At 43.0% G+C, this 21,572-nt stretch overlaps 2 protein-coding genes and 1 pseudogene across 2 annotated transcripts; 2 read left to right on the top strand and 1 right to left on the bottom strand.

Annotated features, from left to right (window-relative positions):
• Positions 1-82: 82 nt before the first annotated feature.
• Positions 83-15,382, bottom strand: LOC141431290 (uncharacterized). Its single transcript, XM_074092407.1, is given in 16 exon segments — positions 83-293; positions 904-987; positions 2,132-2,203; positions 2,562-2,639; positions 3,735-3,980; positions 4,567-4,841; positions 5,735-5,928; positions 6,899-7,076; positions 7,827-8,016; positions 10,215-10,277; positions 10,279-10,491; positions 10,860-11,102; positions 11,734-11,883; positions 12,417-12,569; positions 14,963-15,145; positions 15,275-15,382. Coding segments are annotated over 15 exon segments (2,400 nt in total). The 5' UTR covers positions 15,098-15,145; positions 15,275-15,382; the 3' UTR covers positions 83-167.
• On the top strand, positions 8,640-9,868 carry LOC141430832 (dnaJ homolog subfamily B member 13 pseudogene; annotated as a pseudogene).
• A 984-nt stretch (positions 15,383-16,366) lies between the features above and the next one.
• On the top strand, positions 16,367-21,246 carry Gos28 (golgi SNAP receptor complex member Gos28). Its single transcript, XM_074092416.1, has 6 exons — positions 16,367-16,543; positions 17,421-17,596; positions 17,829-17,918; positions 18,624-18,775; positions 19,247-19,363; positions 20,853-21,246. Exons 1-6 carry the CDS (start codon positions 16,513-16,515, stop codon positions 20,971-20,973), a joined length of 687 nt encoding a protein of 228 aa, XP_073948517.1. The 5' UTR covers positions 16,367-16,512; the 3' UTR covers positions 20,974-21,246.
• The last annotated feature ends 326 nt before the right edge of the window (positions 21,247-21,572 follow it).

The following is a 21,572-nucleotide window of genomic DNA, read 5'->3' as shown; positions in this document are numbered from 1 at the left end:
ATTCTCATCTTTTGTCCTAGAAATATATTAAGAGATTTTATTAAAATCAATGAGTTTGAAAAATATCTACTGTTGTCCAGCCCAGGGCACTGGATTCTCCCTTGTTACCAAGCGGATGGGGTGAAGTTTTAGTGTATTGTATGGTGTGGCAGTGAGGGCTAGCTGCCTTAGTGGTGTATGGTATAGACGGTGGGATGCGAGGGGTGCTGCTGCGGCTGCAATATGATGCGGTGCGCGACGCCGCCCAGCTCGGGCGCGCCCAGCCCCGACACCGCCACCGTGCCCGGCTGCAGCTGGAAACGAAACTCGTAACAACTCGGTGGTACAACATGCGAGCTAGGTTTTTCTCGATTATTCCATAAAAATTGAATGGAAATTAAATATGTGGTCTGATAGAACTGAAGAAGAGTTCTATTAGACCACAATTTTAATTTTAATTATTTTTTTATGGAATAATCGAGAAAAACTAACAAAAATGCAACGTTGCCAGCTCAGCAGGTATAAACCCTCTAAAGCCTGAGCACTCGTCTATGGTCAGCGGGCCTTCATCATCGGCCGGAAGACGTCCACTGCTGGACAAAGGCCTTCCCCTTAGAACGCCACAATGAACGACAACTCGCCACTTGCATCCACCGGTTTCCCGCAACTCTCACGATGTCGTCAGTCCACCTGGTGGGAGGCCTGCCAACGTTTCGTCTTCCGGTTCGTGGTCGCCACTCGAGGACTTTTCTCCCCCAACGGTTATCTGTTCTTCGAGCCATGTGGCCTGCCCATTGCTACTTCAATTTGCATATTTTTCCAGCTATGTCAGTGACTAGTTCTTCGACGAATTTCCGTATTCCGGATTCTATCGCGCAAAGAAACTCCAAGCATAGCTCTCTCCATAGCTGCAGCGGGCCTTACCTGCAGTATATTGGGCAGCATGGTCTGGCAGCTGGACGTGGCCACGTGCACCTGCTGTTGCTGCACTTGTTGCATGCCCACCGTCTGGAATTATTATACCTACTTGTTTAGCTTCCTTATTTTGCACCATTATTACCTCTGATCTTGGTAGCAGAGTGATGTGTCAAAAGCTCTACATAAGTCTCTAAGTCATGAACACGGCCAGATTTGGAGGTCTAAGAAGCGGAGGCCGCTAAGGCGTAAACTGAAACAACTGGAATGTTTCTGACCCGTCAAAATTAGTTTTTTAGGGTTCCGTAGCCAAATGGCAAAAAACGGAACTGTCTGTCCGTCCGTATGTCACAGCCACTTTTTTCCGAAACTATAAGAACTTACTGTTGAAACTTGGTAAGTAGATGTATTCTGTGAACGGCATTAAGATTTTCACACAAATTTTAGAACTTAGAACTGAAACTCAAATTTTTTTTTTCATCAATCCCATACGTGTGGGGTATCTATGGATAGGTCTTCAAAAATGATATTGAGGTTTCTAATATCATTTATTTCTAAACTGAATAGTTTGCGTGATAGACACTTCCAAAGTGGTAAAATGTGTGTCCCCCCCCCCCTGTAACTTCTAAAATAAGAAAATGTTAAAACTAAAAAAAATATATGATGTAAACTTCTACCGAAAATTGGTTTGAAGGAGATCTAGTAAGTAGTTTTTTTTAATACGGCATAAATCGTAAACCGCAATTTACCTTTCATTCAATCTTTTATATTATGTTACTTGCTGCTACGGAACCCTTCATGGGCGAGTCCGACTCGCACTTGGCCGCTTTTTTAACCTCTAATTATGGGGGAGAGCTTCCTTGTTGAGGCAGGCCTCGGAGCTGTAGCCCCTGATGCCCTCCCCTGAATGAGGGCTATCGCGTATGAATTCGCCGCTAGAGGCGCTGGTGTAGCGTGAGGTCTCCGAAATGTCAAATCTTATAGTTTTTGGGTGAACTACGCGGGTTTATTTATAATTAAAAGCCATGCCACCAAATATTTATATTTGAAGCTGACAAGGCAGTAGAGTTGAAGAATAGTAAGGGCTTGTTTCACCATCCATTGATTAGCGTTAACCGACGGTTAAATGTGATGCCGTCTCCGTCTATTCAAACAAAACAAATAGAGACGGCATCACACCTAACCGCCAGTTAACACTAATCAATGGATGGTGAAAAGCCCTTAGTGTTGCACTCACATGAATTTGTATGGGTTGATGCTGCGGATGTATCTGTATGGTCTGCACTTGAAGTTGTTGCGGTTGTTGCTGCTGAAGAGGGAATGGTTTTCGTTAGCAGATAGCAAACACAAGAACGTAATTTTTTTCCAGATTGTTTATTAGGATGCTTACCGCATTAGACTTGCTGTTGCGTTTGCTGCTGTTTCACCATACATTGATTACGTTAACCGACGGTTAAGGAGAGTGGCCGGCCTGCGAAAAAACAAATAGAGATGGCATCACAAACCGTTTAACACTCCTGGAAGGTAATAGCTATAAAGTGTTTGTATGGGTTGATGCTGTGGATGTATCTTATTTGACCAAAGTGGTGTGCGGTTGTAGCTACGGTTTAGCAGATAGCAAACACAAGAACGTAATTTTTTTCCAGATTGTTTATTAGGATGCTTACCGCATTAACTTGCTGTTGCGTTTGCTGTAGTTGCAGCGACTGGACTGACGATATGACGGGGTAAGGAGAGTGGCCGGCCTGCGTAAAAAGATAAATTATTTAGGGCAAACCGTTTGACAGCCTGGAAGGTAATCTATAAAATCTAGTGTTAGTAAAGCCCTGATTCTAAGTAAAATGTACAGTGCATGTGGTTATTTTGTAATGGTTGCTTTGGACTCCTTTATTGTTACTATTTTAAGTAATACCTATTTGTTATTGTAGCAGGTTAACAAATTTCAGCTGTCTATCTATTACAGTTCTTGAGTTATACCTGTGACAGACGGACGGACAATGTAGTACTTAGTAGTAGTAAAACGGACGGTATCACAAATAACTGTCACATAAAATAACAAGTATGTATGTATGTAAATACTTTATTGTACATAAAACATAAAAATAATACAAAAAGAAAACAACAAAACAAAAGAGTACAAAGGCGAACTTACAAGACACAACACAAGTACTTATCAGAGTGGTGTAAGTCTGGTTAGACGCATGTTAACTACATAATCGGCGCGTGCGTGCCAGCTACATAAATTTGATGTTACTAGGGAGGTGTGTTACCTGAACTTGGTGTTATTAGGAAGGCGTGTTACCTGCACTAGGTGTTACTAGAAACGAGTGTTACTCACACTTGTTGTTACTACTAGGAAAGCATGTTGCCTGAATTTGGTTACTATCTTATTGCAAGTTCGTACGTGACACTCGGTAGAACCCTGTCGCTGGGAGCCTGAGCTGCCTTTATAAGATTATTTTTTATAAGTACGGAAAATGCTGATTTCACAGGGTTCTACCGAGCGGCACTCGGTACTAACTTGTCAAGGTATAGGAAGGCGTGCTACCTTCACTTTGTGTTACTAGGGAGGCGCGTTACCTACATTTAGTGTTACTAGGGACGTGTGCTACTTGCACTTGGTGTTACTATGGAGGCGTAACGTTTTACCTACACTTAGGGGCTGTTTCCCCATCCATTGATTAGTGTTAACTGACGGTTAAATGTTATGCCGTCTCTATTTGTTTTGTTTGAATAGACTGAGACGGCATCACATTTAACCGTCAGTTAACACTAATCAATGCATGGTGAAACGGCCCCTTAGTGTTACTATAAGTTGGTGTCAGTAGGGAGGCGTGTACCTGCACGAGCGGGCCGTGCAGCGGCACGGCGAGCTGCTGCACGCCGCCCACCTGCAGCACCTGCTGCTGCAGCTGCGCCACCTGCTGCTGCACCTGCGCCGCCACCGACACCTGCTGCGCTTGCTGCTGCTGCTGCTGCTGCTGCTGCTGTTGCTGCTGTTGCTGTTGCACTTGCTGTTGCTGTTGCTGCTGTTGTTGGACCTGTTGTTGCTGTTGTTGTTGCTGTTGTTGCTGCTGCTGTTGTTGCTGAAAAATCATTTATTATTAGGTATATCGTGTGCCGGCGCCGAGTAAAAATATGTCGAAACGAAGAAGCAGTTTTACTCAATTATGGGAATGAACGCGGTAGTGGAAGGGGAGAGGGACTAAAGCGAGAGGGGCACCGCTCCCTTCCCTCTACTATTTGAGTAAGAGCGCTCGTGCTTAAGAGGATTTGAGGAGAATTCGCACCCAAAGAATTTTGCCTCCGTCATGGAGGAGTTCGTCCGCGGTTCCAGACTAAGGTGGATATTGGACGATTGGATAGACTGATATTATTCTTTATAATCTCTTATTTCTTATTCTTCTCTTCGGGGAATATTTCGCCACTGAGTTTGTAAACCTCTTTCAGTCAGTCGCCATGTATATGATTTATTCTAACCTTCCTCGTTAGCCGGAACTTTGTCTATGTCCAGCAGTATACATTCACCGAGGCGTCCAGATGAGGTTGTCATTAAAAAAACTAAGGTAAGAAACAGCCAGATACATATTGTTTCCATTTTCTCCTTACGTCCCACTTTACACCGTAGTGAAGAAAATAAAACCTAATTTTAAAGGTCCCAACAGAACATACCTGAATGTGAGTGGCCATGTGTTTCTTCAAGCTGTGAATATACAAGTAAGTCTTGACGCACAGACCGCACTTGTACCGCCGCTGGGCGGGCGGCCCGCTCTCCGCACTCTGTACTTGGCCGGCGCTCTCTTGCTGACTCTCCTGTTCCTCTACCGCTTGAGTGTGCTCTTCTTCGGCCTTGTTTGTGCTCTCTGTGGTCTCTTGGTTAGAGTCACCGTCGGCCTTAGATTCGTGCGTTTTGATATGCTTTTTGTAGGAGCCGGATTCCATATAACCTGAAAGAATGTTGGCTGTTATTTTGCTGCAGAGACCGTTTAAAACCGATATACCCATATAAAGCGTTAAACTTACAGACTGTTTGTAAACTTTCTTGCGGAAGGCATGTCCAATAAGGGCAGGAAGCGTGTATTAAGAATCAAGGGTTCTGAATTTAGTGTGTAAGTTGGTTCTATTAGGTATAGCTATTCGGGATATCTTGATTCCTTAAAAGAACGTTTCCATAGCGCGCTTTTTAAACGGCCAATCAGCAACCAACCAAGCAACTCATGCTCGACAGATTCCCGGGGTCTGGGCAGGGGCGGATCCGGAGTGGGCCAACGGGGGTCATGATGGGCCTTGGGCTGGGTCTAAGATAACAGTAGATATTTTTCTAAACTCTGACACCTGTCGACGACTGCCAACGGTTCTGTAGACATACGCCCGGGGCATTATATTAGGGTCCAACGAGACGCCGATGAGCGTCAATGGCGCTAGGTTAACCATGTGATCCCCCCCCCCCTGGCTATAAAGCGGATCCGCCTTTTACTTTGATCACACGTACCAAGAAAACGGGCGAGGCAGTAAAATGTTTCTCGGCCGAGACGAGACAGCGATGTAAGCGAGTAACTGTTCACATGTGTTTGGAAATTGGGATCAAGTTTCAGTTTCGTATTTTTCATACAAATATCTGCCCCGGCCGGGAATCGAACCCGAGACCTCAAGCTTCGTAGTCAGGTTCTCTAACCACCTGGCCATCCGGTCGTCAAACGATATACGATAGAACGGGAGCCGAGCTACTGTCTCGCCGCTTCGTTCGGGCGAGCACTCAGCGCTATGTAAAGTGCGGCGCTAAAGTGCCTCGCCCGTTTGCTCGGTACGTGCGATCTAGACATTTGTGTCGGAAGCGTACCTCTCCCGCAGACGGCGCAGGTGTACTTGCGCTCGCCGGAGTGGTGCCGGCGGTGCACGGCCAGGTACGACGCGGAGCTGAACCGCGCGGAGCACTGCGCGCACCCGAACAGCTTCTCGCCCGTGTGCTTGCTCGCGTGCACGCGCAGCTCCGCGCGGGACGTGCAGCCCTTGAAGCACACCGGGCACACGAACCTGACCACAGATTATACTGCATCATGTATACTGTACTGAAGCACACCGGGCACACGAACCTGACCACAGATTATACTGCATCATGTATACTGAAGCACACCGGGCACATCAACCTGCCCACAGATATAGCTACTGCATATTATATAGGTCACAGCTCATTAGATCCACCCGGCACCCGATCAGCACCGCCTCGCCGTGAGCGGTTAGTATTCTTTATTTACATGGATTTGTATGGACATACGCTCATTACATCAACTCCATAGCGTCACAAGGTGTCCACGCGCGGACGGCGAGTAGACCACTCGGTGATAGCTCGCTGCTCGTACGCTTGCTTCGCGTGAACCGCGCGCGGTCGGCGCGGCGCTGCCCACACTCATTTCATAATAGACTACTCGGAAATTCATGGACCACGCGGCGACCACTCGTTGACCACGCGAGGTCCATTCGTCAACGCGGCGTCCACCCGTGGGCTACATGTCCACAACGAGTGGACGCCGAAAGTCGGGGCGGTTCTGGTCGGGTGCCGGATGGCTCTAATGAGCTGTGACCTTATAGTGACACATCGAAGCATACCAGGTGCACCATGCACGTTTTATTTAGATGATACATGGATACATGGGTGATGGATAGATGAAATGAGTAAAACCGGGTTGGTTACATCAATTTACCAAAACCGTTATTTCCTAGTAACTAGCAAAATTTGTATTTTTTCCCAAATGCTTTTTATCGCACAATGGTCTTTTTTACGGATGCTTATTTTCACAATCGCGTTTTTTAACCATTTCAATCGACACACGAGACATAGGTAGGTTTAGATTATGTTAAGTTCGCATCGATCCGAAAGGGTAAAAGCACGGAGAAGTAGGAGCTCCGCGTGAGCGGAGCATTCATCAACACTGCTTCTGTGTGAGCAGGCCCGCATTTGATGAAGCATACTCAACATTTGGTGTGGGGCTGGGGGGTGACTGACCGCTTGTTGCCGGTGTGCGTGACCATGTGGTTGTTCCTGGCGGAGGATGTGGTGAAGCGCGCGGCGCACAGCTTGCAGGTGTAGGGCTTCTCCCCGGTGTGCGTGCGCCGGTGGTAGATCAGCGCCGACTGCTGCGCGAAGCGGCGCGAGCAGAACTGGCACTCGAACGGACGCTCGCCTGGAACAACGCACACCTATATCGACTTCCGTTATACTAGATTATTGTCGTGCGTGGCATGGAAGTAAGAAATGGCTGAATATGAGTAATTAATGGACGCGCTTGCGAGTCCGTTTAATTAATACCTACGAAACCAGCAATTGCTATTCCAGCCGAGACTACTATAATAATAATATGAAGCTTTTCTCAAAAATGGTGAAAAAATAAATAAATTACAATAAACTCACCGACCAACAGCAAGAGCAAGTGCTCGTTTGCCATCCATAATAAAAATACATACCCTTATTAAAGCCCTTTTTGCTTACTTGGTTCTTGTTAAAAATTACCCATGCTATAGTACAATCCTGTATTCATCTGGGATATTTAACTAAATGATAAGAAGAGTGAAAGGATGCCGAGGAAGCCTTTGCCCAGCAGTCGAACACTGAATCTATAGGCTATTTAAAAAAAACTCCCGAAGAAGAGAGGCTACCGGGAAATTCGAAAATTTAAGTTCGTATCGTACCGTCCCGCAGACGCTAATATTATTCAATACGAGAGTGAGAGGGATGGTACGATACGAACTTCGATTTTCGGTCGTAGTAGCCTCTCTGCTTCGGGAGTTTTTTTTTAAGAACCTATAGATTCGGTGTCCCACTGCTGGGCAAAGGCCTCCTCTTCTTTTTCACTCTTCTTATCATTTAATTTGGTAAAACAAAAGAGAATCAAATTTAATTCGGCTACCTTCAGTAATCAAGTAACGGCACTAACCAGTGTGCACGCGCATGTGCGCGTTAAGCTTGGAGACCTCATAGAAGGCTTTGCTGCAGACGCTGCAGACGTGGTTGCGGATGCCGCGGTGCTTCTTCATGTGCTGGCACAGCGTCGAGTGTCGCCGGAACGTCTTGTTGCACTCGGAACACTTCAGGGGCTTCTCGCCGGTGTGCAGACGGAAGTGGACCTGGTGAGGACGTTGCTTCATCATCATCATCATCATACGACTAGCCATAGAACTATCTAAACATTACTTATCTATCAACAATAGTTTCTCAAGATGTGGATGTTTTGGTAATACTGATTGCTCTCAGTGATCCTGAGAAGCCTATATTGTTCCTTAAAACGAATAAATAATTAGTCCAGTTAAAAAAATATATTTTGTTTTCTATGTTTTCGACAAAAACCCTTCATATTTCGCAAAATATTGATCCTATAAGTATGGGTATGGTCTCATTCGATTCAGCGCAAAAAATACATAGAAAATGACACCTCACTCGCCTAGTTTGTAAAATTTGCATTATTTTGAAATTTCCCCCTACCCATACTCCCTGGGTATGGTCAATTTAGGGAACCCTAAATTTTGGTAGGACTCGGCAGATCCTCATTTCTAGTGCCAAGATAAATTTATAAACAAAGTTTCATTTATGTACCTACATATTATGCCGCCAAAATATGATAAGTATTTTTCTGTAGTATGTAGGTATCTGCCAAACTGCACTATTTTTTTATTAACTATTTTCTTAGTATTGGACCTAATTTCTAAAGTTAATTTAATTTCACGCTGGCCATTATCTTTTTGACACTGTCATACCATAATTCAGAATTTGACGCCGTCACAAATGTCGACCTAACAGAATTTCTACGAGTTTTTTATTTTGCAATAAATAAGCAATCATGGGTTTCGACTACTACGGCATTCTGGGCGTAAAGCGGTCATGCAGCCAGCACGAGATCCGTCGCGCCTACCGCCGCCTCGCGCTCAAGTACAACCCCGAGCGGCACGAGAATGACGAAAACATGAAGAGGATCTTCGCACTCATAGGGGAGGCTTATGAGGTCCTGGTTGACCACAAGCGGAGAGCCGTGTTCGACCAGTACGGGGAAGAAGGCCTCAAGAGAGGCATCCCCGGACCCAACGAGTACATTCAGCCTTACTCCTACCACGGCGACGCCCTCCGAACCTTCCACGAGTTCTTCGGAACGAACAACCCTTATGCCGACTTACTGGACTACTACGAGAACCCTCCTCCTATGTTCGATTCGCCCATGGGCAAAGGGTACAAGGAAAAAGACGCCACCATAATAAGACCTCTAGCTCTCTCTTTAGAAGAGGTGTACAAAGGCGGTTTGAAGAAAATGAAAATACAACGTCTCGTCTTCACTGACGAGACGTGCTCCGAATTGAAACTGCGCGAAAAGGTGCTGTCGATTCCGTTTAAACCGGGCATTTACCCGAACACAGAGGTGAGGTTCAAGGAAGAGGGCGATCAAGGTCCAACGAGAATACCAGCTGACGTGATATTTATTACGGAAGACCGGCCACACGAGGTGTACACTAGATGCGGCTTGAGCGACTTGGTCACGGTGCGGACAGTGAGCTTGGAGGAGGCGCTATGCGGCCTGTCTATCACTCTAACAACATTGGATCAGAGAATATTGAGGACCAAAATATCTGACGTCATAACGCCGACGTATGAGAAGATCATAGAAAACGAGGGATTGCCGGTCCCGGCGTGCCCTACTAAAGCTAAAGGCAATCTTATCATTCGGTTCAAGGTAGAATTTCCCACCCACATACCGAAAAGGGCTAAGAAAGCGTTCGAAGAGGCGTTCCGAGTGAACGACACGGAAAATGAGAAGTTTGACAAGCTGAAGTGCGGAACACTCTCTACTACCTCTATAATTTGATTTGGTATATTTTTATTTCAATTTGCGGTTAAAGTATCTAGTTATATCAACAGGCCAATAGTGATCGGTGTGACAATCTGACCAAATCGTCAATGGCCTTCGCAAAAAATAAAATAACTACTTATTCATTGTGGAATTGTTTTTAATAATTACGAACGCACCTAATTGGGTTAGTCACGGTATTGAAGACTTTTGAAATAGGTATATACATAGGTATGTAATGTACAATCACCAGTACCTACTAATATCTGAGATGACAAAGCGCGCAATATCTTATACGAATCAATTTAGAGAGATAGGGGAATATCTACGCTCCGCTGTGGCAGATATTAATGCAGGTACCTATGTAGTGTACTACTTACAGTAACTAATTTTCACGCTTCTATCTAAATTGATAAATTTTACAATCGGAAAGCGTTAGTGCGCGGGGCCCCTAGACGCGTGGGGCCCGTAGCATTTGCTACTCTGACTCACCTTCAAATCCGTCGGATTATAGAAGCTTTTCGAGCACATGGAACACACGTACGGCCGTTCCCCCCCTGTGGCGCGCCATGTGCGACCTTAGAGCGTATCCGCTGTAGAACCTCTTCTCGCACACCGAGCACTGGTGGGTCTTCTGTTCGAAGTGCGTCTGTCGGTGGCGGTACAGCAGGGTCTTGCTGGGGAAAGTGCGTTGGCACACGGAGCAGGTCGGCTGCTTCGGCGGGCGCTGCTCGTGGGTACGCATGTGCATTTTCAACATGCCGGGACCCTGGAATAATAAGATAAGTGTAGGCGGTGGATGGATTACTTTTTAGGGCAGTTTGAGATTAGCAATTTGCGCATAATTATAATAAGTGAACTGAAACAATTACTTTGCTCGCCCGCGACCTTATGATAGCTCTTATGCAAAAAATGTGTGTTCATGCAGCTTCTCCACATCCACTCTATAGGAACACACACAAATCACACAAACCCATCTATCACCACTACCACACTACACTGACGCGTTTCAAACTCAACCAGAGCTCAACTTCAGAGAAAGACAACCGTTCACCCTGCTACCAGATGTAAGACTCAGGTAACAATACAGCTAGCGTAGGCCCTAAGTAATCTTTTCATCAGTTCATCATCGCATACCTTGAAAGTCCTCTCACAGATCGGGCACATAGGAGGCTTCTTGCAATTGGCCTTGATCCAGTTAGTATGTGACCGCATGTGTAGTTTCAGCCAGCGCGCGTGCTTGAACTCCTTGTGGCAGAGATTGCAGACGTGGCGGCCCGGGGCCACCGAAGACGTCGTCTGGAACACGACCAGCTGGAGGTAGTTCTCTTCGTCGGAGTTCAGAGCCGCGTCGTCCTTGTTCGCCGCGCAAGAATCAACCTGTGGGAGACAAGGATAGTCGCACGAAATGTTTCGCTTGTGACGTGAGAAAAACGAACAAAGAATCTAAGTCATCATCATCAGCCGGAAGACGACCATGCTTGAATGTAAGTTTTCTGAAGTTGGATAATGAGTGATCCATCTATTGAAAAACAGCGCCATCTCTCTCTCTTTCTAGGTGAGTAGTACTGGATAAATATAAATGCTTTATTAGAAGTGTGTGGCTTTGTCATACAGACAAACACATCACACAATATGGCGCTTGGCGACAAATAATTCGTACTTGTAGATCCCTGATACTGTGTATTTAGTGAAATAAACCCAGGTACATCATGTCTCAAATCGAGTTTAGCTCTAAATGTTTCGGGATAATCCGTAGCCCTTCTGGGAGCGCACGCCACGGCGGCTGCTGCAAAATGTGCACATGTCGAGCTAAACTCGATTTAAGACGTCAGTCCGGATTTATTTCACAAACAAGTGGCCAAATATAGTTCTGGATAGAGAGATTTGGAAATCTAGAGAAGAGGCCTTTGCCAATGGGTATGGGCAGGGGGGGGGGGGCAGCTACCCGTCACTAAATATGAGTGCGTCTTACGGTAGTTTCATGTTCAAAACTGTCAGTGTGACATACCTTGGAGGGTTCGACGAACTCCTCAGCCTTGACGGGCGCGGGCGGCAGCGGCTCGAAGAAGCCGTCGAGCAGCTGCGCGGGCGCCGCCATCGGCAGCTCGATGTACTGGATGTACTGCGCAGCCTCTGGCACCAGGCCCAGTGCTTTCTCCTGGAGACATAGCGAATGACAACCGACGTTAACTTTACTATTTTGTCGTGGCCGGGCCGGAAACTAGGAGAGGATTAAAATAGAACTTAAAAGAAAAACAACACCACTTCTTGCAGTGGGGTAAAAAAGAAGGGTACGATCTACATGTTAATCAATTCGCTTTTGCCCGTGATTTAATCTGCGAAAAGTTCATTTATCATTTATTTATTTTATATGATAAAAGGTATCCTATGTTAATCCAGGTTATAACTATCTGGGTGCCAAATTTCATCGTAATCCAAACTTTTATACATATTTGTAAGAGTAGGATATAGGTAGGTACCTACATAAAGAGAACACACTGAATCATAACAGTCTCCTATAGAAGTTAGGGCCAAGAAAAAAGTCCCAACACGATCTTGTTAGGTACCTTCCTATTAAAATAACACTGATAACGACCAATATTGCTTCCTCCGATGTTCTTAATTCGTTATCAACGGTTTCGTTTGACTGTAAGTAAGTAAGTAAATATTGAATAAAGCACGGCTGCCCACCTCATTCTTCCTGGCCTCCTCGGCAGCGAGCTTGGCGTGTTCCCTTAGCGTGACGTCGTTGCGCTCCACGAGGTCCTTGAAGGCGTGGCAGCGCGAGATCTGGTGCACGCACTGCAGACACAGCTGCGCCGGCAGCCCGTCGCCCACCGCCACCTGCCGGCGGACACCGAATGCTTGTCTGGGCATGGCCACGCTATGATACGAGTACGAAGTAGGACCACGTCGCCACGGTACGACATTGTTAGCCTTAGCCTTATCATAACTACTGACGATTTGTGAGCGTTTTTTTTCTCTTTTTTTGTTGAAACTGAACACTCCAGGTGATCATGTCAGCCTCATGGGTGCTCGCTCATTTTCCCAACGCCATGGACATATTCAAAAATTGGTAAATGCAAATTGCTTTGACACATGTTGGCTCAACCAACAATTGACCTGGCCATTGTGCATGGGGCCCAAACCCCCAAGTTCCCTTCTCCTTAAGTCTGAGTTCCGAGCACATTCCAACAACAAATGGGTTTGTGAGCGACTTAAAAGTCCACTTAACACTTTCGTCGCCAGCGCACAGCGATCTAGCTGCATATAGCGGCGAAGACGCCCAATTTGGATTACTTCGACCAAGGGTAGGCAATAGGCGGACCGCGGAAGGCCTAGCCTTGGACCGCCATGTATCTTTGAATATAGGTAGGTATTTACCTACTTAGCTACTTATTTTTTATAGTGTATACGTTACATCATCATCAGCCGGAAGACGTCCACGGCTAAACAAAGCCCCCCCCCCTTAGAACGCCACAATGAACGACAACTCGCCACTTGCATCCACCGGTTTCCTCACGATCGTCAGTCCACCTGGTGGGAGGCCTGCCTACGCTTCGTCTTCCGGTTCGTGCGTTACTTATTTACATATAATATAAATAAAAAAAATACTTCAGCACAAAAAAATCTGGACCTTGATAAAATTTTAAACAGAATTCTCGCTACAAAGGCTACTAGAGCTACAAAGGTACACCCCATCTAGATGCTCTCGCTATGGAAGCGCGCGAGAGCATCTGGACGGGGATTCCTGACTACGAAGCTTGAGGTCCCGGGTTCGATTCCCGTGTCGGGGCAGATATTTGTATGAAAAATACGAATGTTTGTTCTCGGGTCTTGGGTGTTTAATATGTATTTAAGTATGTATCTATATCTATATAATTATATTTATCCGTTGCTTAGTACCCATAACACAAGCTTTGCTAAGCTTACTTTGGGACTAGGTCAATGAGGGCTATCGTTTTTTGTCTCACTAGATGGCGCACTGTTGCGTGAGGTTTTTAAGTGTGGCTTTCAGTGTTATTACGGGCGTTAAAACAAAGTTTAGATTAAAATTATATTTAAAACACTTTAAAACCGTACCATAAAAATATCCAGCAACCACAGTGTTGCTTAGTCCCGCTTTGTTCGGAAAAAAGGGAGGACAAAAGTTTCCGAAAGACAAAACTGTCTCAAAACACAGACATTCATTGCCCCGTAATGCATAATTGCCATAATAAGTTTCAGGTTATGCAAAATATTCACAAAAAAATCTTATTATAAATAAACCCGCGTAGCTCACTCAAAAACTATGAGATTTGACATTTCGGAGACCTCACGCTACACTAGCGCCTCTAGCGGCGAATTCATTCGCGATAGCCCTCATTGGTGTGAATTGTCTCGTGATATTTATTTATTTTATTATTTATTTATTTATTTGACAGAGATACCTACCTATCATAGGTCTACTAGGGTGGAACCTTTTAATCGTCAATTTCACTATGAGTTCCTTGACGAAAGTATGTGATTTCAACATGACATTAGTATACATAGCACAAATATTCCACCCTGATAGGTAGGTACGTGATTCAGTTTGTCCGAATGTACATTTAAGAATCAAATGAGAGTAATTTCAAGATAACGTGTAATTAATTTTATTATTATTACCTACTTACCTATTCTTTTGATAACGATCTTTGAGTCAAAAATGAGTCATCCATTTATCTATTTTTTATTTTATTTGAACAATACTTCTAAAATATTTACGGTCTGTAGATACCTACCTATTATTTTCGCAAAAAATATCATCGGAACGCGATGAACAATTAGTATAAGCAAAAAACAAAACATTATTTTTTGGGCAGCCGTGTAAAGTTTTGAAGTAGTAAATTCCCGCCATCCGACTATCAACTTATCAACAGCTAGTGATAATGATAAGGATGACAACACGAGATAACTCAATTAAACATCCGTCTCGGTCTTCCATATCCACTCGAAATGCTAAGTTACCCCATTTAACATTTTCGCTTCTCTCTCGCACTAAGCGCCACGCTCGCGCCAGAAAGTGACAGAAAGATATTTCTCAATCAAATTTTGAGAATAAGCACGATGCCACAGTAGTACAAATTGGTTGCTGAATTCTAAACAAAGATGACGCGATGCGTGGACTTCTGTCGGTCACCCAATATTATACACTTTCCTTACGAGTGCGAGAGAGAGCAACATATTCCCAAAATATATCAAATTTGATATCTCACCTGCACCTTTGAAATTCCCATCAACATTGTTGCAGTGAGTTGCTCGAATAATGGCCTCATGTCTTTCTTTATTTGTAAGCATGCACGACATATTTGATCGAATTTAAGAGGTTGCATTTTGTTACCAGCAGCCATTTTGGGCTAACTATGGCACAGATTTCGTCCTTGCCACGTAAATTTGTTCTGGAAAATGAATGTTACACTTAGTACTAAAATTTTAAATCACATATTTCACTCCATAACGCCAAGAAAAATCTATTTTCGTAAAAATGTTTAAAAATGAACACACTTCTCACTATTGTATTTCACTACCTGCTGCTTGTGAAACCGACCAAGGGGAATCGACGACGGCGAAACGAAAACAAAGACCAAACTGGTGGGTGGGGGAGACAGCGAGTGAAAGAGAAATCCGTATTAATGTTCATACCCAATCATATGCAGAATTGATGGTTTTAAGGTAAATTTTATCTAGTAATGATGATTTCAATAATAAACAAGTCTGCCAAACTTAAAATTTTGATGATATGATATCATAATCAACAAAATATCGTTAAAAAGCATACAAAAGAAAGAGATAGACAATATCTAGCCGAAACAGTTCAATACGGCAAATGCCAGAGGGTCATGAGGAAATAATGACACATGCTTCTACGTGGAATTTGTAACATCTCGTTATAAAACATTAATTATTCTTTGTTTATTAAACGGTAAATTAAATTAAATTTATTATCTATATAATTATATTACCATTTCGAATGCTAAGTGGGAACTTTTTCGCTGCCAGGTTTAAATTATACTATCATCTCTTTTACTCTTTATTGTTACCATAATGGAGTAAAAGAGATATCGAGATATCACAAAACTGTCTATGTACGTACATAATATCTGAAATGTACTGTGTCATCTGAAATAAGTTAATACTTATTGCAAGAACTTATCAGTTTGAAATAATATTTAAAATTTACTTAAGTAGGTATTTATTTATTCTGTTAAGTTATATGAGTTCTTTTGTCGTTTCGTCGTTTCATATTTACCGAGAACATTGAAACATTGTAAATATAGTTACTATTTTTTTTTAAGTACATAATGTTTATATTAAGTATATGATTATATGCTTGTGAACAAGCAGCATGCTTGCATGCATGCAAGTTTACAAGTCGATATGTCAGAACTAATAAAAGAAGTTTCTTTAAGTTCTAACTTTTACCAAACTTGATTTGAGTAATTCTGCCAAGACGTAGATTTACCTTTGAGCATAAATAATATATATATAGAATATTCTAGATAAATACTCAAAGAGATTTACCAATGTTCTATTCCATCTAAAGTTCTAAAACAGAATTATTTTTTCATATTGCAACATTTGTGCAAAACGTCATTCAGTGGTCATTCATTATTGTCTTGTCTGTCATTTCTATCATCACGGCAAGTCAATTGAATTACTGCAATTTTCGTAAACCAATGAACTTATTTTCGCAAAATTGGAGCAAAAAGTGTTTCAGAAAGACAAATACTTAAGATATAATTAGAAATAAAACAGTGATTTAGAAATGGCTACTCTCAGCAGCTCTTCTTGGGAAGGTACCGCTATTTATTGTTGTAAACACAAAAAGTTGACATGACGTAGCACGATACACTTCGTTCAACATTTAATAAAACCATGAAGATGTATGATGCTGTTATAGATCAAAAATCTTAAGCAAGGTTCTCTTTCATGTACTAGCGTATCCCTCCAAACAAGTTGATGATCTTTATTCTAAAAGTGATTTAAGTTCCATACCCAGTTCTGTATATCACTACATACAAGAAGGGTTTTTCTTAAGTTCATTACGCCCGTATGATAAGCTGCAATCTTTACTATAAACATTTTCTCTCCTTTTCTTTTTAATTTTAACAAATCTTACACTAAACATTGACTCAATATATGACTATGATCACCTTCAATGTTTGTTTCTTGCTTTTGAGACATCCTGCTTGGTAGGCATCTTACTTATAAGGCCGTGGCCACATGAAACCGCTCAACGCTCGTTTCCAGTGTTGAATCTGGTTAAGAAAAGAAAAGAAAAACGTAAATCTCCAATTTTGGCAAGACCACTGTTATTTTTTTTTTCATTTGCTCTAATTTCTTTTATTTGTACCACTGCTACTAAATGAGATTAAGTAATCAGCTTCCAAGGCCAACATCATTCCTGCAAGAAGCCATCTCATTGCTGCTGCTCGATGCGGCGACTACTTGACGCTACTTTTTGAGTTGTGGGAAATTCAAAATCACCTTCAAAATGGGGTCTTGTGATGCAAATTTATTGCTGCAATCGAGCGACGAGCGACTATATGTGGCCGCACCTTAAGACATCCTGCCCTGTTGGGTATCTTGCTATGTAGGCAACTCGCTCATAATAGGTTATTTTGACTAAGATTACTGTCAAAGTGCTCAAATATTGCTTTATCGCATTTTCAGAGCTAAGAAAGCAAGCCAGGACATTGGAAAACGACATAGATGTAAAGCTAGTAGCATTTAGCAAGCTAGGCATTAGCCCTAGCACATCTGGTCTCAGCTCTGAGGCAATGCCACTGATCAACAGTGATGACATGTTTGACACCATGTCTATGGAGCTACAGCAGTTATTAAATAAGGTACCTATTTTGGTGAATGAAAAACCTAATTCACATGAAATGGACAGCATGATAAACAAGGTTCGGAGTTGTCATAGCATGCTCAGACGAAACTGAACCAAAAAGTCTACTTATTTAACTGACTCATACTCATTATTGATGATTGATGATACGTACAGGTTCATAGTTTTTCAATTGTTAGCTTTTGGTAGTATAAAACAGCTTATAATAATATATATTGTTGCATTTCCAGTTATCATCAATAAATGACAAAATGGGAGAGATAGCTCCGAACGGTACAGCAACCATGCACACAATAAAAAGGCACAGAGAAATTCTTATGGTATGTACATTTTATGTGGTGAGGAGTTTTTAGTCAACTGTATGTAATGTTAGTATAGCAAGGGCTAATAAATTTTATGGTTAACTACCTTGTTACTGTCAGTCACCTCACATTTGTACTTTTATACATAGTTAACATACTAAAACTTGACTGGTTGTAGTTTGTTGTAGTTCGACAACTATATGGGTTGATGACATTGTAGGCACAACAGCTCTTGACAACTTTAGGTGTCACTGTATTTTAAAGGTTGCCTGAAAGAGATTTTTCTGAAGCGATAAGGCCGTCTATTGCTTGCCTTGGAAAATCTTTATATACTTGTGTTTTCTGTAAGAGTCATTGTTTTGTATTGTGTTTGAAAGGTTTTATGGGAGATCCAGGAGAAACAATTAAGATGCTTGTAGTAATAAATACAACGGGATTGACGGGAATCACTTTTACTGGGTAGTACGGTCCGCTTCAAAAGTAGCTGGTTACTTTTTTACTCTATCACATTAACACATCTGTCAATCTACAAAAGACAAAGTACAAAAGTAACCAGCTACTTTTGATGTTGACTGTACACATCTCATCTCAGCCTATATGCGTCCCTCTGCAAGGCACAGGCTTCTCTGTATGAAAGGGCTTGGACCATAGTTCCCACACGGGCCCAGTGCGGATGGGGAACTTTACTGGCTAATTAAATGACTAATCATAGCATGACTATAGGACTACCAACAAGAGTTCACGAAGACGTCGGCGCGGGTGAGCGCGCGGCGGGAGCGCGAGGAGCTGCTGCGGGGGGGCAGCCCGCCGCCCGGCGCCGCCGCCGGCCTCAGCCGCCGCGACCAGTACGCTAAGGAGACCAGCCATCTGCACAGGTACACTGCTGTTTGTTTCGTGGACCAACGAGAAAACTTATCTTCATCACATCATCATCATATCAGCCGTAGCCGTAGGACATCCACTCTTAGACTTTGGTGCTTTGGTTGGAGGCCTGCATCCACCGTGAACCCGCAGCTTCAACCAGGTCATCCGTCCATCTCATTGGTGGACGTCCTTATCTTAGTAAATATTTTTTGTAATTCTTTGAAGTTTTTACCTTGTTGTTATTAAGGCTTAAATTTTTATTTGATACTAGATAGCTGTTGCTCGTGGTTCTGGCCACGTAGAACTTGTTTATCGCAATCTCGCGGGAACTATGCAATTTCCCAGGATAGTAACTATCCCATCCTTCCCCCCGGGACGCAAACTATCGATTTATCAAAAAGTTGTTTTTGGAGTCGCATCTTGAAATTTTATTTTTTTGGGTCAACTACCCCATTGACCTCACGTGTCGGTTCCTATTGCAGTTCCCACATCCTAGTGGACGAGCAGATAAACATCGCGATGGAGGCGCGCGACCACCTCACATCGCAGCGGCAGACCTTCAAACGCATGCAAACACGATTTAACGACATGACGAACAGGTGAGCACAAATCTGAGGCCGTATTATCTAAAGCCACGTACGCACTACGGTCCGTTCGCGTTAAGAATGCACTGAATCATCAATGTCCGCCGTCCTAGCCACGCCTAATAACCAACCAAATCATTCTAATTTTAAAATCAAGTTCACGTTGACCAGTTGAACGCATACTCTCGAACGTAACGGTTGTGTCCTGTCCTTTATGCGCTAACTGAATTAAGTTGTACTAACTACTACCGCGCGGTTCTAGCGCGATGTCCCTCTTCAAAGTATCGCTTGAGAAAGAGACGGCGCGCTAAAAGAGCGCAGTTGGCCGCATAGTTCGTACGTAGCCTAACGCGCCGACTTTCACGATCTTGTCTTATACTGTATGACAGAAAGAGATGGTCTCTGTCTGTTGACAAGGATCTTCCCAATATGACGAACATAGAGGCAGTCGTTGTGATTTTATATTAAGCTAGCTAGTGTCCTGAAGTCGTCTGCGATGAATAGGGCATATTACGCAAAGCTCTGTGCAGGGGGCGACACTAGCACAAACCGCAAAGAAACCGCCATGACAACTTCAGTTCTCTTTATATTTTGTCGCCATGACAGATAATGCCCAAAGAGTATTAATACCTATAGAAATCATGACATATTAAATTTATGAGTAACAAACTAAATGATATTTACATCGATAGTAGCGATAGAGCTATATTTTCAAAAAATTAATTAAAATAATATGATATTATTATAAACATATGGTATGTGCTAGTACGAGTACTGCCTTTTCGCAACGTAACGTTTGGCAACCTGTTCCATTTCGCAACTTTTCATTTCGCAAGCTCTAAAACTGTAAATATTTCAGGATTTATTTCAAGGCCATCGTGTTAGCCCTTTAGATTAGGTTAGGTTAGTTTTATAAAAATCCTGAAAATATTTACAGTTTCAGAAATATTAAACAGTTGGGAAATGAAAAGTTGCGAAATGAAACAGGTTGCCAAACGTTATTCGCCGAAACATAAGTAAACCGTGCTAGTGCTGCCCTCTGACGGTATAAAATTGCAGTAATATTCTCTTCTCCTAGTATCTTTCCCAGGTTCTCAAACAATCTTTATGCTAAATTTCATCTTAATCGGTTCAGCGGTTTATCCATGAATAGAGTTGACAGACAGACAGACAGTTATATTCGCATTTATAATAGTGTACAGATTGTTTGACAAATCGAGTCCTGGAAGGATTATTTTAGTTGTTACCCCCCTATGACTAAGCCCTGGGCTGTGTCTATTCTATAACAATATAAATTTTTCAAAAGTAATTGATATTAATAAAATTAACGTCTTTCTGCTACAAAAGAGGAGACGAGGAGAATTGAATATTTGATTAATATGATTTTACAACAAAATAAGTTTCGATGCGAAAAAATAACTAGAATTCGACCATGTGACCCCCTGGCTACAAATCTGAATGCGCCCTTGACTGTTTCTTCATCGTTTGCTATTGGTGTCTCCAGGTTCCCTATGCTGAACAGCCTGATCTACCGTATAAACGCGCGCAAGCGGCGCGACTCGCTGATCGTGGGCGGAGTGGTCGCCGTCTGCACCTTCCTTCTGCTGCTCTACGCGTTCCACTGACGCTCGTAACTGCCCGCGCCGCCGCACTCACGGACGACGATTAATATTAGGGTCATTGAACTTTTAAGTGTACGTTATTATTAGACCCCGTTATCGAGCAGGCAGTTTGGTGGCTACCTAACATTAGTGAAGTCATGATCAGGGACCGGACAACCCTTTCCGCGAGAAAAGACTTTCAATGGGCATCCCTTAAACACGGCTAACTCATTCAAAGACTTTCCAGTTTGAACTGCTAGCCCATTCATTTGACTACCCCTTACCGAAAAACTTAGCCCTGGCTATCTCGTATGAATTCGCCGCTAGAGGCGCTAGTGTAGCGTGAGGTCTCCGAAATGTCAAATCTCATAGTTTTTGGGTGAGCTACGCGGGTTTATTTATAATCAGAATAATTTTGTGAATATTTTGCATTACCTGAATGTCTGTGTTTTGAAACAGTTTTGTCTTTCGGAAACTTTTTCCTCCCTTTTTTTCCGAACAAAACGGGACTACGCAACACTGTGGTTGCTCGATATTTTTAAGGTACGGTTTTAAGGTGTATTAAATATGATTTTAATTTAAAAGCTACACTGAAAAACCTCACGCAACAGTGGCGCCATCTA

The sequence above is a fragment of the Choristoneura fumiferana genome, chromosome 9, assembly GCF_025370935.1.
Source record: "Choristoneura fumiferana chromosome 9, NRCan_CFum_1, whole genome shotgun sequence".
Classification (NCBI taxonomy): Eukaryota; Metazoa; Arthropoda; class Insecta; order Lepidoptera; family Tortricidae; genus Choristoneura; species Choristoneura fumiferana.
Note: the sequence above shows the minus strand (reverse complement) of the source record. Positions and strands in the feature narration are given on the sequence as shown.

What these genes read in the sequence shown, in the direction of transcription:
- Gos28 (XM_074092416.1), top strand. Translation starts at nt 16,513, where the DNA reads ATGGCTACTCTCAGCAGCTCTTCTTGGGAAG. An exon ending in TACAGCAGTTATTAAATAAG is followed by an intron (nt 17,597 to 17,828) that starts GTACCTATTTTG and finishes TTGCATTTCCAG; the next exon opens with TTATCATCAATAAATGACAA. An exon ending in TTTAACGACATGACGAACAG is followed by an intron (nt 19,364 to 20,852) that starts GTGAGCACAAAT and finishes TGGTGTCTCCAG; the next exon opens with GTTCCCTATGCTGAACAGCC.